Source organism: Falco peregrinus, chromosome 14, assembly GCF_023634155.1.
Source record: "Falco peregrinus isolate bFalPer1 chromosome 14, bFalPer1.pri, whole genome shotgun sequence".
In the NCBI taxonomy this organism is placed as follows: domain Eukaryota; kingdom Metazoa; phylum Chordata; class Aves; order Falconiformes; family Falconidae; genus Falco; species Falco peregrinus.
This window is the reverse complement of record NC_073734.1, coordinates 4,400,451-4,415,310: the sequence shown is the minus strand read 5'-3', so window position 1 is coordinate 4,415,310 and position 14,860 is coordinate 4,400,451. Positions and strand designations below refer to the sequence as shown.

General features: G+C 58.6%; 3 protein-coding genes across 13 annotated transcripts in view; 2 read left to right on the top strand and 1 right to left on the bottom strand.

The window, feature by feature from the left end:
* ZC3H18 (zinc finger CCCH-type containing 18) overlaps nt 1-6,893 on the top strand; it is a 48,945-nt gene extending 42,052 nt beyond the window's left edge. For 5 of the 11 annotated variants that reach the window (XM_055818652.1, XM_055818656.1, XM_055818653.1 and 2 more), the window contains 5 exons: nt 212-372; nt 985-1,181; nt 2,343-2,439; nt 4,770-4,866; nt 6,194-6,893. In XM_055818652.1, the coding sequence (XP_055674627.1) occupies nt 212-372; nt 985-1,181; nt 2,343-2,439; nt 4,770-4,866; nt 6,194-6,392 (751 nt within the window). In that variant the 3' untranslated portion in view covers nt 6,393-6,893. The remainder of the gene's footprint in view (nt 1-211; nt 373-984; nt 1,182-2,342; nt 2,440-4,769; nt 4,867-6,193) is intronic. The other 6 variants (XM_055818658.1, XM_055818655.1, XM_055818651.1 and 3 more) reach the window with 3 other exon arrangements.
* Nucleotides 6,894-9,686: 2,793 nt separating this feature from the next.
* IL17C (interleukin 17C) lies at nt 9,687-11,234 on the top strand. The gene is made up of 2 exons (XM_027783949.2): nt 9,687-10,246; nt 10,450-11,234. Exons 1-2 carry the CDS (start codon nt 9,687-9,689, stop codon nt 10,697-10,699), a joined length of 810 nt encoding a protein of 269 aa, XP_027639750.2. The 3' UTR covers nt 10,700-11,234.
* Nucleotides 11,235-12,027: 793 nt separating this feature from the next.
* Nucleotides 12,028-14,795, bottom strand: LOC101915504 (cytochrome b-245 light chain). Its single transcript, XM_027783950.2, has 6 exons — nt 14,641-14,795; nt 13,819-13,888; nt 13,529-13,603; nt 13,210-13,293; nt 13,055-13,136; nt 12,028-12,963 (listed from the first exon to the last, which is right to left on the bottom strand). Exons 1-6 carry the CDS (start codon nt 14,696-14,698, stop codon nt 12,781-12,783), a joined length of 552 nt encoding a protein of 183 aa, XP_027639751.1. The 5' UTR covers nt 14,699-14,795; the 3' UTR covers nt 12,028-12,780.
* Between the last annotated feature and the right edge of the window lie 65 nt (nt 14,796-14,860).

Genomic DNA, 14,860 nt, shown 5'->3' with positions numbered 1-14,860 from the left:
ATTTTCTAGGCTTGCATCTAACATGTTTGGGATTTTTCATATCGTCTGTACCCAAGGACACACATAACCTTTGTCTCTTCCTGGTTATTGCCTGCTCTAGCAGCTTTCTGACATCCCAGCCACGCAGCAGAATTGAAACAAAGGTGTCTGTCTCACCGCTGCCTGGTTCTTGTTGCATTCGTGACTGTAACGGCCTGTTGGCTCTTTCCAGGTCCCTGAGCGTGAGCAGCGTTTCTTCTGTCTCTAGTGCCTCCTCCAGCAGCAGCTCTGTACGCAGCGCCGACTCTGAAGACATGTACGCGGACTTGGCCAGTCCTGTTTCCTCAGCCAGCTCCCGATCCCCAACCCCAGCGCAGCAGAAGAAAGGTAGAGGTACCTGGTTTGTTACTTTCTTTTCCGAGGGGTCCTGGGAAAAACAGGGGGGGAGCAGAGACCTGCATACAGCTTGCTTGGTGATTCTGTGAGCTTCAGGAAAATTGCTGAGCGGAGGCTGATGCTTGAGGCTGGTGTAGACTAGGGAGGCCCAGAGGCTTCACCTGAGGAGGGTGAGCCCATGGAGAAAGGGAGGCTGTGGAGCAAATAGACATTTGCATCCTTCCATACCTGCATGTCTGGCTGTAAAGATGCCCTTTTCCTGTTTGGGAGTTCTGCCTGATTCCACCTCTCACCTTGTTCTCTTTCACATTCATGAGATGATGCTAAATCTTCTGGACAGCTCCAGTGTCATGTTGCTCTTGCTCTGTTCTTTGTAGATCGTAGCAGAGTTGGCAGCAAGAGCCTTTTGTCTTTGTTTTTTATGTTAAGTGTCCTCCCTGCAGAAATTCTGGTTTCCTGAATCTTTTAACCTTGGGGGCCACGAGCTGTGCTAACTGGTGTGGGCTTTTCCAGTCCCTGGAGCAGCATCCTCTTGCCCTGCCTTCCAAAGGGAGGGCAGGTGGAAGGAATCACTCGCAAGTCACTACCTGTGCTCTCTGGTTTCAACAGGAAAGTCAAAAAAAGAAGACAGTGCTAAAGAAGAGAAGCGGAAACGGGATGTGCCTGCTCAGCTCTTGAAATCAGCCAAGCCTACCCAGGGGAGCAAATCGCAGCAGCTCCTCCAGACCCAGCAGCCGTCAGCCCCCCAGTCGCAGCAGGGGGGCTTCAGCGCTCACAAAGAGATCAAACTGACGCTCTTGAATAAGGTGAGAAGTGGGAGGGGTGCGATTCCCTCCACCCAGGGAATTCAGGGAGTGGATAGGATGGATCCTGGGGCTTGGGGTTGGCGGAAGGGGACCTCCAGGCTCCGTGCTGTCGGGATGAGCTCAGCTGGGTAGGTCTGCAGGTGGGATTGAAGGGCGGCAGACAGAACCAGTCTTGCAGCACACACCCTGTGGTGGCTTGAGCTTGGCACTGTGTTGGCGGCTCCCCTGGGGCACATTCCTGCTGCAGCTTCAAGGGCTCTTCCCCGCGTTGTCGAGGGCTGCAGCCAGAGCACTGAGGCAAAGCCGTGCGTGGCGCAGTCCCACATGTGCTGGGGCCTTGCCCACTGAAAGCATGCTTGCCGCACGCTTCCGAGAGAGCTCGTCTCCCACTGCCTGCTCTGGAGCGAACTGCTGACAAGGCATTAACCGAGTCAGGAGGTAAAAGTGGCGATTGCCTTGCCTCTCTGGGGTGTCCGCTGCAAGCCGCACTTTCCGCAGGGAGCCTGATTTTTTTCCTCTTTACGATTGAGCCAGATTCCCCGGGTTGGTGCCTTTGGCTGAGATTGCAGTCCAGGTCATGTGGGAGAGTTTGGCCTCATGGGGTTTTGTGCCAGAGCAGGGTGTTGGCCCCAGTCACGTGGGTACGTTCCTGGTTTTGAAGCATTAATGTGTTTTTTTTCTGACAGTCCAAATTCCCCAGTGCAGTCTGAGGCTGCAGTTTTCCCTACTTCCCTGTGCTATGACGTGAGGCGCCTTTATCGAGTCTGAAGCATGCTCCGTGGGGAGGGGTGTGCAGTTACACATAACTACCAGCTGGCATGGTCAGATCCTGGAAGAAGGCACGGCTCCAGATGCCTCCTTGACATTTGCTATCCTTGGTGCTGCTGAAGAAAACTCTACAAAATGCCGCTGTTTTCTTGTTTCTGACAATTTTGAAAAGAGCGTACCATTAGTCCTGGTGCCAGAGGATGGGTGGTAGGGGAATTGCATAGTGCCAGTGATGGCTGAGACTGGTGTACACAAGGGAGTTTAACAGGAGATGCACTTGCATGAGCCAGCCAGCGCATCGCGGGCACCCATCACAGCAAAAATCTCTGCCTGCTTCCCTCCCCAGAAGGAAGTGGCTGTTCAGATCCATTGTCTGTTTTAATTCCATTTTAGGCAGCTGACAAAGGAAGCAGGAAGAGATACGAGCCAGCAGACAAAGACAGGCCGACCTCTCCTCCAGCCAAACGGGCGAACCTGTCACCTGACAGAGGTGAGACATCAGCCATCCCAGGGACTCCTGGCCTGGCTGGGTTCCTGCTCTGCTGCTCGAGGCAGTGCTCGAGCAACAAATGTCCTGTGAAAGTCTCTGCTGCAAGAGTCCACTCACTGGAGAGGTTAATTGCAGGCATGTGTCCTTCCAAAACCTCAGAGCATGCAATTGCCACCAGATAACGCAGGCGTATTAGCTGGCCTGCTGCAAAAACATGGTTGAGGTGAGACACTCGGGTTTGTGAAGTAAGCGAGGTGAGGTCAACCCTGGGCAGGCCAAACCCGGCCTTGCCTAGCTGTCTTGTGGTGCACATTGCGAGTACCTTGGCTCCACTATGTCTGTGTAAGTCTACTGTAAAGAAAAAAAGAAAAAGAAGGAAAAAAAAAAAAAAAAGCACCCTAGCTTTGAAGATGGCACGCTCATCTCCATGCTGTAGGTACGATCCATCCTACAGCAGCCACCTCTTCTCTAGTAATGTTGTTGGAGGTGGCTGTGGAAGTCACAGGGTTTCCCCATGCTGTATCCTGAAGCCTCCTCTGCCTTCTATTTCAGTGCATCCCAAAGGATCTTAGTCCTCCTGACAGACAGGATTGTGGCAGTGCTTGGAAAGGGAGCCCGGGCTGCCGAGGCTCTGGGATGGATGCAGTAATTGGCTAGGTCACCCATCCTGCGAGATGAGACGATTTCCCCACTTGTGTGTGACACAATCTGATCTGCCCTTTATGTTTAGAAAGACACGGGCTTTCCAGGTGTTCTCCTGCATCTGAACCCTCAGCAGCAGGCTTAGCACCTGGGAAAATCGAGCTAGCCAGCCGCACTGAGAGGGACCTCAGCGCCACGCTCCAGCCTTTGCTGTCGCCACTGAAAAACAAAGCGGGGGGGAGTAGTCGGCCAGAGCTGCGTGGTTTTGACGTACAAGCCAGCATTGACACGTGATGTTGTTTTCCCTGTTGTCTCGGCTGTAGGTGTATCTTGTTGACTCTGGGTGCCAGCCAGAAAAAATTTCTGTGCTAATAGCTTGGTTGCATTTGACTCCTGCAAAGGCAGCATGGAAGGGACTGGGTGAGGTTGGAGTTCACTGGGATCTAGTTCACAACTACTGCTGAGCTGCAGACAAGTGAATGGGCCGACCTAGCAAACTGTGCTGATTTTATAGATACATAGATGCAGATGCAATTATATACTTTATTTGTTGTCTATACATTATAAAGCACTTTTAAGCAGTAGCAAATGGGGCACAAGCCCTGAAGGCAACTCCGCCTCACCTCCCAGTGGCAAGTGTACCCCTGACTGAATTGGGACTGAGCGAGAGGCACCCTCCAGCGTGCAGCTTGTGCTTCAGTGTCCCAGCACAAAGCTGGTCGGTGTTTGTGCCACAAGTCTCACGTCCCTGTTCTGTAACCTTACTGTGATCAGATCTGCAGCGTATGCAGCCTCGGCTTTCTCATGGTGTCAGTCCTCAGGAGCAGAGGGCTGTCCCGACACATACAGGCGGCTGCTGCTACGAGGAACTGAGCACCTTTACTGTCTGGAGTGCTGCTGAAAGTGAGGTCAGCAGGCTCTAGCATCACCGATCTGGTGCAGTATAGCAGGGCGTGTTGCTCTGCTCATCCCCAGGGCTCACAGAGAGCCCTGCAAGCACGCCGGCTGCTCTCTGTGTGCTGGGATAGAGGCAGCTGGGAAACCCAGCAAAGCTGGATAATGCTGCTGCAGGACCCCAGTGGCCTTCCCACCACCAGCAAGTCCCCACAGCAGGCCTGTTTGAGCAGGGCATGACAGTTCGGTCTGTGCTGAACAAACATGGGGGTGATGCCACCTGTGAATTGGCCCCAGCCAGCTCCAAAAGCGGCAGAGCTGCACTCGCCCAGCACTCTTAAAGCCAAAACACCCTGTTACCTGGCCAGCACGGAGCCAGCTCGGATGCCGCGCAAACCAGATGATCTGCCAAGGGATAATGGAGCACGAGCTCGTCTGTGAGGGCCAGCCCTGCCCTGCAGGTTTGCGAGCAAAGCAGGGCCTGAAAGCGCAGTGGAGGAGCCTTGTTCCAGCAGCCCGAGGGTGAGGGACGGGATGGTGCGGCTCCCCACAGGTGATGGTTTGTACAGCTGACCATGGGGCACAGCCATGGCTAGCTTTTCTGCTCCCCCCGAAGATGGGATGCACAGCAGTAGGTTCCTTTTCTGGCTGCTGTCGGACTTGGTCTTTTGTTGGCATGGTCTGGTCTGTCTGCGGAGAGTGTCCATGCGCTTGCTGAAACGGTACGCTGAGCAAGGTAGCGACCTGTACCTCGGCAGTGCAGGAGAACATCTCACCTTTTCTTCTCCTGATAGGTTCTCGTGACAGGAAGGCAACTGGGAGACTCTCTTCACCCAAGCAAGAGCGACAGAGAGGTCAGAACACGAAACCTTCTCCAGCGCAGACAGACAGGTCAGTGCCTGCTTGTTCTCATGGGTCTCTTGTGAGGCCCAGCCTGGCCCACACTTCTCCAGCGGTTCAGTCCCTCCTCTTGGGGCAGCTCTGAGGCACTCTGGCCGTAGTTTCCAGTTGCCATGGAGGCACAGCAAGAGGAAGGACGCGAAGCTCCTTGGGCAGGAGCCAAAGGTGCTCAGGGGTTCATGCGGAAGCCACCGGCTAAGCCATTCCAGCTCAGAAACGAGCTGGAGCCTGGGGGTTTTCTTGAGGTCAGTCCCAGCAAGAGGAGCCAACTGGGTTAGGTGCAAGCTCAGTCACGCCAGTGCCTCTGCCTCTCGCTGGCGCTGCGTAGTGCCAGTGAGAAAGAAAGTACAATCCCTTCGCTCTGCTGCCGAGCTCCTTGTGGCACCTGGTTCAGGTGTGTGATTCCCCTTCTTGGATAGCCCAGCATATCCTCAGCTGCTCACTTTGCTGCTGTGAGACGTTAAAATGTGGCCGCTGAACAGTGACTAGCTCCTTTCCATCCCCTCTGGTGACAGGTGACCAGCTGATGTCCAGTTTCTTGGCAGCCTGTACCCACTGTTGTGCTGGGAACATCCCATTGCAGAACTGGGTGTGTAGCTCCAGGGGCCTTGGGCTGTGCTCCACTCGGAGCCCTTTGGCTGAAGGACTGTGGAACACCTTCCGCAGCACACCTAAAGCTTCCTCTGTCCTCCTTGCCCACAGCCCGCCAGCGCTGCTCTGCATTTCTCGAGTGTCATCTCTGCGAGGATCTCTGTGAGCAAACGGGCACAGCCCTGTCCAGCACCCCTGTGTTCCGTGGCCAGCAGGACTTGTGTCATCCCCTCTGTCCAGCCTGGGGCACGAGTGAACCTCAATTTCTGTGTATCAGAATATTCCCAAACCAAAACCTAGCCCTGGCTGCCACAGCCCTGTCCTTCAGGCCCTGAGGTCCTATTTTCTAGCAGAAGAGGAACCTCGGCTTTCCAGACCGGTGGTGGTGGCTGCGCCCTTGGTTCTTGACCCTCTTCTGCCTGCTGCTGTTTGAGTTGACAGTGTCGTGTGGTGGGTTTGACGTGCCCTGTGCCCAGGCAGGAGGCGATTAAGGACTCACTAAGTTTCTCTAGGGCAGCCAAATGGATTTGCTCCCCCTGGAGCAGCTGATTTTTTTTTTTTTTACTGTTTCAGCCAGTTTTCCAACCCAAGGCCTCGTGTCTCATTCTTCCACTGGCCCTTCGAGCGATTCTTCCTTACTGGAGCAGACGCCAATGGGGTTTGTTTCCAGCGTGGCGTGCTGCCAGTGAGCACCGTCTGACCACCTTCTCCTCTCTCTCCCTGCCAGGAAACGCCAGCTCTCCCCGCAGTCCAAGAGCTCCAGCAAAGTCACGAGCGTACCAGGCAAAGCGTCTGAGCCGGGCCCCACGGGTGCCAAGGCAGGCAAGTCCAGCACCCTGTCACGACGGGAGGAGCTCCTGAAGCAGCTCAAGGCGGTGGAAGATGCCATCGCTCGCAAGCGGGCCAAAATCCCGGGGAAAGTATAGTGGGCCGTGCGCGGAGCGCCGCTCTGCCCCTTAGTGACTGTTCATGTTTTTATAAATAGTGTAAAAGCGGCCACTTTGGGATTTTGCAGTTCTGTCTTATTTTGGCTGCGATTCTTTTTTAAAAAAAAAAACCACACAAAAAAAAAAATACTGAAGTTTTGTCACCTGAGACGCCCGTGACGACTCGCTCCGGCTCCTGAAGGGCGAGCGGGGCCAGCCCCTGGCTCTGCCGGTGCCGGTTCCATGTAAATTATGCACAGAGGACTCCAGCCCCATCGGATGCTCTCACTATTCCTCTCTTTCTCTCTGCCCTCTCCTCTTTGCTAGCCTTGAGTTGTATTCTCCTAGTTAGCCCTGCTGTGTGTTGAGTGTCTTCAGCAATGCAGTTCTATATACTGTGTAATGAGAGAGCCGAAAACTGCTGTGAACTGCTGGCAACATCACCTTCTCCCCCTGCCCTCCCACCCCAGGAACAAAAATATATATATATTCTTGACTAAAGTCTGATTGGGAAAATGACCTGTCTTTTATTTTAAGCATCGGATTGTTTTAGTTGATTTAAAAGGAGCCCTGAAGGTGTTGTGGGGATGTCTGTCTAACAAGGAGGGTTCTTTTTTCTTTCTTTTTTTTTTTTTTTTTTTTTTTTTTTTGAGGGATTTATCTGAAATAAAGTATTTTGATAACCAGTTCTTCCTTTTACGCTTCTCTGCACCCCTGTCCTCCTTCTCCCTTGCTGTAAGGCGCATGTCCCTGTCTTTGGGCTGTGTAGTTAATTTTTCCTGCTCTCCGGGAGCCCTGTGGAGCTGGGAGAGCTGCTGTCTCTCCTGCGGGGAGCACGGCACCCCTGACCCCCCCTGTGAACCTGTGGGCCCTCCAGCCTGCAGCCCAGTGTTAAACCAGTATCCCACTGGTGTTAAGCATTAGCAGGGGCCCTCTGCAGCCTGTGCTGTAGCAGGCTTCACCTGGCCTAACTTGGGGTTGTCTCTGGGCTTATCTAGACCCTTGGGATGAAAAATGGGGTCCAGCCCCCTCTTGTGTGTTGCTGGGGGAGGCTCTGTGTGCCTCCTCCCTGCTGCTCGGGGTGGCAGAAGAAAGTCGTTGCCAAAACGGGTGTAAATCCTGTCTTTCTGGTAAAAGACCAAAGCGTGGCTGTGCCTGGTCCCACAGCCACACAAAGCTGCTTTCCGTGTGCTTCCCCCCCTGTCCAGTACTGTGCTTCCTGCTATACTGGGACCACTGGGTTGCTATGGGGACAAGAGCCCTGACCCTGAATTGTTACCCTGCACACCACAGTGCCCGTGTGGCACGTATGGTGCTGGCAGGGTGCTGTGGTCCAGGTGGGGCCAAGCCCAGCTCAGCAGTGATTTGGGGTACGAGAGGACTCGCTGAAGGATGCGGGACTCCGTGTTCTGGATATCCTGCATCCAGAATGGAAAAATAAACCCTGGTCCCACCACATCCTCCCCTTTCTGCTCAACACCATCATCGTGCCTTTGAGCATCCCCGCTGCTGGAACACCCCTTGGTGCTGGACTTTGGAGCATCAGAGGGGATGGACACAGCCCTTCAGCCCTTTCCAGCATTGCCCAATTTGGGATTTCTATTCTGGCAGCCCTGGGAACGTGACGGTGATATCACCATCGGGCTTACGCAATGGGGCCAGGGTTGGGGCCATGGCCTTGGGCACGGGGATCCTGCTCCCATAGGTCACGGGAGGGCTGGGGGATGGGTACCCAGGCCACCCCATCCCTGGGATGCCCTGGGTACCCGTCCCCCAGCCCTCCTGTGACCTGGACCATGCAGCCCTACGATGCTCTCTCTATGCCCATCCCCAGGACATCAGGGCAGCCAAACTGATGGCCACCCCCTTCCCAACGAGTCTGTGCCTGCCCAGCCCCATCAGCCACCCACAATTCATTTGGGGGGGGGGGGGGGGCGGGTGTCAGGAACTGATTTCCGAGCTGGAACACGCGGAGTTGAGAAGGAAGTAACGACGGCCCGCGGGGAGGAGGAAGGCAGCCGGAGCTGGAGTTTCCAGGTGTGTGTACATCACCTGCCCGAGCCCTATATAAAGGCGGCGGCAGCGGCGGTGCTGCCACTCGGTTGCCCGCATCCCTGGGGCAGCGGTTCGTAAGGGCCCCCCCAGTTTTTCCAGCGTGTTCCCGCACCCTCGACGCCCACCCCATGGTAACTGGGGGGGGGGGGGCTACAGGGGTGGGCACAGCATGGGGTGGGACTGCTGGCAGCTGAGGGTGGTGAAAGCGTGTGTGTGTGTGCACAGAGCAGGGTGCAACCCATGGTGCGGGGTGGGGGGGAGGGATGTGCACACGTGGGGGTGGGCATGAGGGCTGGCCAGCCGGGGGGGGGGCGGGGGGGCAATGGGCCAGCTGGGGGCAATGGGCCAGCTGGAATGTGCGTGTAGCTGCATGTGTGCTGGTGCCTGTACATGGCAGGCTGGGGATGTGCACGTGCTGCTGGCTTTGCACATGTGTACATGTGTGTGTGGTGGTATGTGGGTGGTATGTACATGTAAAGGCACAGCTGCTAGCGCTGTGTGTGTTTCTGGCTGGGGGGGGGGGTGCACATGGAAGAGTAGTCCAGTTGTATGTATGTGTGCTGCTAATGCATGTGTGTTTGCATGTATGCAGCCATCCATGTGCATGTATGCATATGTGCTGGTACTGCTCTGTGGGTGCATAGATGCACACGGGCTGATACCTCTGTATGTATGTAACGTCTGTGTGTGTGTGTATATATGCATGGAAGGGTAGTGCAGGGCATGTGTGTGTATACATGTGCTTGTATATATGCACAAGTATGCATGCACACACACTGGAACTAATGTCTGTTACAAATGTGTGCTGGTATGTTTACATGTGCATGTGCCTGTGCTGATACCCTGTGTGTGTATGATTGTGCATAGTTACGTGTGCTCTGTGTGTGTGTGTATGTACACATAGTATCTGTGTGTGTATAGCTGTGTGTGTATGTGCAGGGTATTCCCTGCACATGTATAGGTAGGGGGTGTGTCTGTGTGTATATGTACAGGTATCCCCCGCATACATATGGGTATATATGTGTGTGTATATGTACAGGGTATCCCCTGCATATGTACAGCAATGTGTGTGTGTATATGTGCAGGTATTCCCTGTCTATGTATAGCTGTATATGTGTCTGTGTGTAGATGTATATATGTGTATGTGCAGGTATTCCCCATGTATATGTGTGTGCTAGTACTGTGTGTACATGCACGCACATACATGTGCTCCTGCTTTAGGGGAGGGGTGTGTACCACATGCACGAGTACCCCATGTGTGCGCATGCGTGTGCTGGTGCATGTGTGGGTGCAGCCCTGCTTTTGGGGAGGGGTGTGGGGGTCCCGAGGGTGGGGGTAAAAGCTCACCCCAAGGACCCCTTGGAGTCCTTGGGTCCAGCTGCCCCCCAGGAGAGCCGGGGCTGGGTGCCGAGGAGGGTGCTGTGCGGGGTGCGGGTGCCCCCTCTGACCCGGGCTCTCGCGCAGGGCTGGCTCGGTGCCCTGGTGCTGCTGGGTGCCCTGGTGCTGTGCTGTGGCCTGCGCCGGCCCGGCGGCCCCCCGCACCATCCCCAGGTGCACTGCTACAGCGCGGGTGAGCTGCGGGACGGCGAAGCCCCCGCACACCTCCTGGGCCGCAGCCTGCGCTGGGACCACTACGTGCCCGTGCAGCTGGTGCCGCAGCTGGAGCGCTTGCAGGAGACCCCCGGCCACCGCCGCCGCCGCCGCCGCCGCCACCGTGAGCGTGCCTGCCCCGCGCTGCAGCTCCGCACCGGCCTCCACAGTGAGCCCAATGAGCGCTCCATCTCCCCATGGCGATACCGGTGAGTGCCACCCACTGGGGACCCCTCCACGGCCCCACACTGGCTGCTGCCTCCGTTTCCCCGAGCATCGTTCAGCTGCGCTTTCCCACGGGCATCCCCGTTGCCTGCCCAGTGCAGGGTGACTTGGGGGTGATGGGGACCGGGGGGGTGATGGGGACACAGGGGAAGGGGCTTGCTGACCATGCCCCGTAACTCACCCGCAGCATCGACGAGGACGAGAACCGCTACCCGCGCAAGCTGGCCTTCGCCGAGTGCCTCTGCAGTGGTTGCGTGGATGTCAAGACAGGTCGGGAGACGACGTCACTCAACTCGGTGGCCATCCACCAGACCATGATGGTCCTGCGGCGCAAGCCCTGCCCACGTCCCACCGGCCTTGGCCTCGTCACCTTCGAGGTAGACTACATCAGGGTGCCGGTGGGCTGCACCTGCGTCCTGCCCCGCACCGGGCGCTGAGCCCCCCCTGCTCCCGTGGAGCCCCATAGCGTGACTGTGTCACTGCATCCATCCCGACCCGTGCTTGTTTTAGAGCACACACGCGGCCCCCCTCCGCCCCCAAACCCTCACCTTGTTATTTATGATTTATTTATGAGCCTTGCTGCCGGAGGATTATTTTTTTAACCCGTATTTATTGCTGACCTCCCCTGCCAAGGCTGCAACTCCGGGTCCAGCATCAGCCCGTGGTGCCCATGGCCCCGCAGCCAGATCCTGCGAGCCCTGCTTGGGGGCTCGCCGGTTATTTATTCCCCCCGCAAAGCTATTTATTGTCTCCTCTATATGTGCTATTTAAAGCTGGCAGCGTGCAGCCTGCAAATAAAGGCCAACCCCCCCAGCACGGTCCTTGTTCTTTTTCCCCAGTTGGGGGCGGGGGGTGGGGGGGTGGGGTGTGAGGATGTCAGCGCAATGGGGCAAAGAGGTGTGGGATGGGGCCAAGGGCACATCCATGGGTGTCCCGTGGGGTGATGCTCAGCTGTGGGGCATCTCTTGGCCCCAGCACGACAGGTAAAGTACCAGTGCACCCAGTGCGGCAGGGCAGGATGAACTGGGGGGTGATGGAGAGGGTGGCCGGGCAGGGGGGCATCCCACAACCCCAGCCCCGGGGAGGGGACCAGCCCCACACCCACAGCATCCCACCACCCACACCTTTCCCATGGCTCTGGCTCCCGGGCACCCACGTTCCACGGGCCCAGCGCCACCTGCTGGGGCCACCCACGTGCCCTGCCGGCACCCATGGGTGCCAGACCAGGGTTTATGGTGGGAGTGGGGGGGGCAGGGGCACAGAGCAGCTGCTGGTGCCCCAAGAGGGTCAGGGGTTTGTCACCACCAAGCAGCGCATGGTCTCACATCACACCTGGGCACCCCCAGCACCCGCAAGCAAGGAGTGAAATACCCACCCACCCTGCCATGGGGGGGGTCTCCCCCCGGCTTTGGGGGCACCTCTGGGAGTTGCTGTGCAGCTGCAGTGCAGGTTCACACACCACCCCCACCACCCCCTGCTTCACCCCACCACTGGGTCCACAGAAGATTTTTGGGGAGGGGGGAAGGGGGGTACACGTGCAGGACTGTGGGGCCCCCATGCCACATGCCCCCTGAGGACACCTCCCTGTCCCCCACAAAAAAGGGACACAGCCCTGCACGTCCCCATGCCAACTGCAGCTGCACCACAAAGTTTGCAGCTGCACCACAAAGTTTGCCCATAATCGCACTGTTTGTCCTTAAAATTGGCCCCAGCTCAGCCCCAGCAGCTGCAGCCCCCCTGGGAAGTGGCAGGCAGGGGCAGCTGGTGCCTTTCCCACTTTTTATTGCAACAGCAACCGCAGAAGTGACAAAAAAAACAGTGAGAGCTGGTGCAGGGAGCAGAGCTGCCTGATCCCACCCCACAGGGCTGCGGGGCTTGGGGACCCCTCGGGGGGGCTGGGCATTTCCTGGAGAGCTGGTGTTCCCCAGGGATTTGGGGAGACCTCAGGGAACTGGGGACTGCTTGGAGAGCAGGGAGCTGAGCATCCTTGGGGATTTGGGAATCCCCAGGAGCTGGGGAGCCCCTGGAGGCTGGAGATGCCCCTGAGGAGCTGAGCATCCCCGGGGATTTGGGGATCCCCTGGCAGCTGACAACCTCACAGGGAGCTGAGCACCCCCAGGAGCTGGGGAACCCCTGGAAGCTGGAAACCCCACAGGGAGCTGAGCATCCCCAAGGATTTGGGGATTCTCAGGAGCTGGGGAGCCCCTGGAAGCTGGAGAAGCCCCTGAGGAGCTGAGCATCCCTTGGGATTTGGGGATTCCCAGGAGCTGCAAACCTCACAGGGAGCTGAGAATTCCTGGGCACTTAGGGATTCCTTGGGGAGCCCAGGGGGAACTGATGATCCCCAAGGATTCGGGCATCCCCAGGAGCTGGGGACCCACCAAGGAGCTGGGGAGCCCTGAGGACTTGGGGATCCCCAGGAGCCAGGCACCCCAGTTTCCCCACGAGGGGCTGGGGTGCATCTGGGAAGCAGGAGCACGAGCGGTGCAGCAGTGACAGGAGGCGCCCCCCCCCTCCGTTACTCAGCCTCAACAGGGATGGGGTTCACCTGCCCCCCCACCTCCACCGGCTGCTTCTTGCGGGCATCGGCGGGGGGCCGGGGCGGAGGGTTGCTGGGTGGCTGCTTGATGGTGTCCCCAATGTGCAGCCGCTCTGGGGGCTTCTGCTCAATGGGTCTCCACTCCTCCCCACGCACCGCCGCCTGCAAAGCCATGGTGACCATTGAGGGGGGGCTCTCCCCCGGCAGAGCCTCCAGCCCCCCAAAAACCCCTCCAAAGCCACTCTGCACTCACCAGCAGGTAGATGCCGCTCGCGATGCCCAAGCAGACGGTGCCCAGGATGGTGGAGAGGAGGAAACCAGCAGGGACAGCCAGGCTGTGCGAGAGACTGGGGGTCAGGAGGGGGCTGGGGGGGCTGCACCTCAGCCCTGACCTCCCACCCCACTTACGCGGCGTGCAGGATGGCTCGGATGTAGTAATTCCTTGTGAGGGGCCCAAACACCTTCACCACCGCTGTCATGTACTTCTGGCCGCTGCAGAGCAACACTGGGGAGGTCAGAGAGGCCACCCCCACCCCAGGGGGGACACCCAGCCCCAAGAACCCTCATCTCTGCACTGTCCCTGCATGGGACACCCCAAGGAACCTATCTGTGGGATCCAGCCGTGCTCCAGCCCCACTGCTCCCACCCTCAGAGCCACGTCCCTGTGTCTGGGGGGGTTCCAGGACCCCCAAGTCCCAGGGGTGAGGGAGGAGGACACACCACTTACCACCTCTCCATGGTGGAGCCTTTTTTCCGCTTGCTCCTGGGGTACTCGAGCAGGCAGACCAAGGCACCTGCTGCGCTGCGGGGGGTCAAGGAAAGAGGCGCTCGGGGCCAAGATTAGTCCCTAGTCACACCCCTCACCCAAAAATGGGCTCTTTGGGGCAGGGAAGGAGGGGTTTACACCCGGACTGGGGAGAAGGAGGGTGTCTCCCCCCACCCACGTCCTCCATCCTCATCGGGACAGGGGTTTCCCCTGGTTTTTCCCAGCCCTGGGCATCCTCTCCACAAGGATACATGGCATACGCCGCAAAGTACCAGTCCTTGAACTGCCCTGCCACGGCCACGATGCCACCTGTCAGCATGACTGTGGGGACACAGCAGGATGCTGGGGTCCCTGCCCAGTAATACAGCCCCCCGAGCCAGGGCACAGCCCCCCAGCCCGCAATACAGCCCCCCCAAACCCAGGGTTATCACCCGATGTGCGGGGCGCTGGGGAGATGCTGTGTGGGACCCCTTGGGTTCAGGGAAGGGAAATGGGGGCCTCCAGGCTGGAGAGTGCTGGGGGGTCCAGGCTGGGGTGTGCTGGGGGGGTCCAGGATGGGGGGGCTCAAGCCTGGGGGAGGTTTCTGCCCCCGTGGCCACGCGTCAGCTCCAGCCACGGAGCTGTGGTCCCCTCCGGCTGCCCGGCGGGGACAGGAAACCTGGGCGGAGACGGGGGAGAGGAGGAAGAAAAGGAAGAGGAGGAGGAAGAGGAGGAGGAAAGGGAAGAGAAAAGGAAAGAGAAAGAGGAAGACGAGAAAGAGGAAGCGGAGCCTCTAGCCCTGGCACCCCCAGCGGGGCCGGCACGTCCCGGCCGCCCTCAGCGCCCCCCGGCCGGCGGGACCGGACCCCCCCGGGGCTGCCACCCCCTCGAGCAGGACCGTGCCTGCGGGACCCCCGGGCTCAGCCCCCGCGAGCCGCCGCTCCCTCCCTGCAGCCTGGGGACACGGGCTGCCTCGGGGACCCCCACGGCCGGGCCGGGGGCGCTGCGCGAAGCGGAGGCGCTCGGCACCCTGTGCAGCACCCAGGTCCCCAGTACCCAGCACCCCCCACCCACCCCCGGACCCCCGCACTCACTGAGCCCGGCCGCCAGCGCCTGCTCGTTAGCCCACATGGCCCACTCGATCTGCCCCATGGCGCCGCCCGAGTCCCTTCGGCTCCGCTCGGCCCGATTCGGTTCGGCCAGACCCGGAAGACTATTCAACCACGCCCCCTCCCGTAGGGCCCGCCCCCTCCCGCAAGCCCCGCCCACACAGGGACACGGCACCAGACCAGGGCCAGGCTCGGGGGCACAGGG

What these genes read in the sequence shown, in the direction of transcription:
- IL17C (XM_027783949.2), top strand. Translation starts at nt 9,687, where the DNA reads ATGCACGAGTACCCCATGTGTGCGCATGCGTGTGCTGGTGCATGTGTG. An exon ending in ATCTCCCCATGGCGATACCG is followed by an intron (nt 10,247 to 10,449) that starts GTGAGTGCCACC and finishes ACTCACCCGCAG; the next exon opens with CATCGACGAGGACGAGAACC.
- LOC101915504 (XM_027783950.2), bottom strand. Translation starts at nt 14,698, where the DNA reads ATGGGGCAGATCGAGTGGGCCATGTGGGCTAACGAGCAGGCGCTGGCG. An exon ending in GGCGCTGGCGGCCGGGCTCA is followed by an intron (nt 13,889 to 14,640) that starts GTGAGTGCGGGG and finishes GTGTCCCCACAG; the next exon opens with TCATGCTGACAGGTGGCATC. An exon ending in CGAGCCATCCTGCACGCCGC is followed by an intron (nt 13,137 to 13,209) that starts GTAAGTGGGGTG and finishes TCTCTCGCACAG; the next exon opens with CCTGGCTGTCCCTGCTGGTT.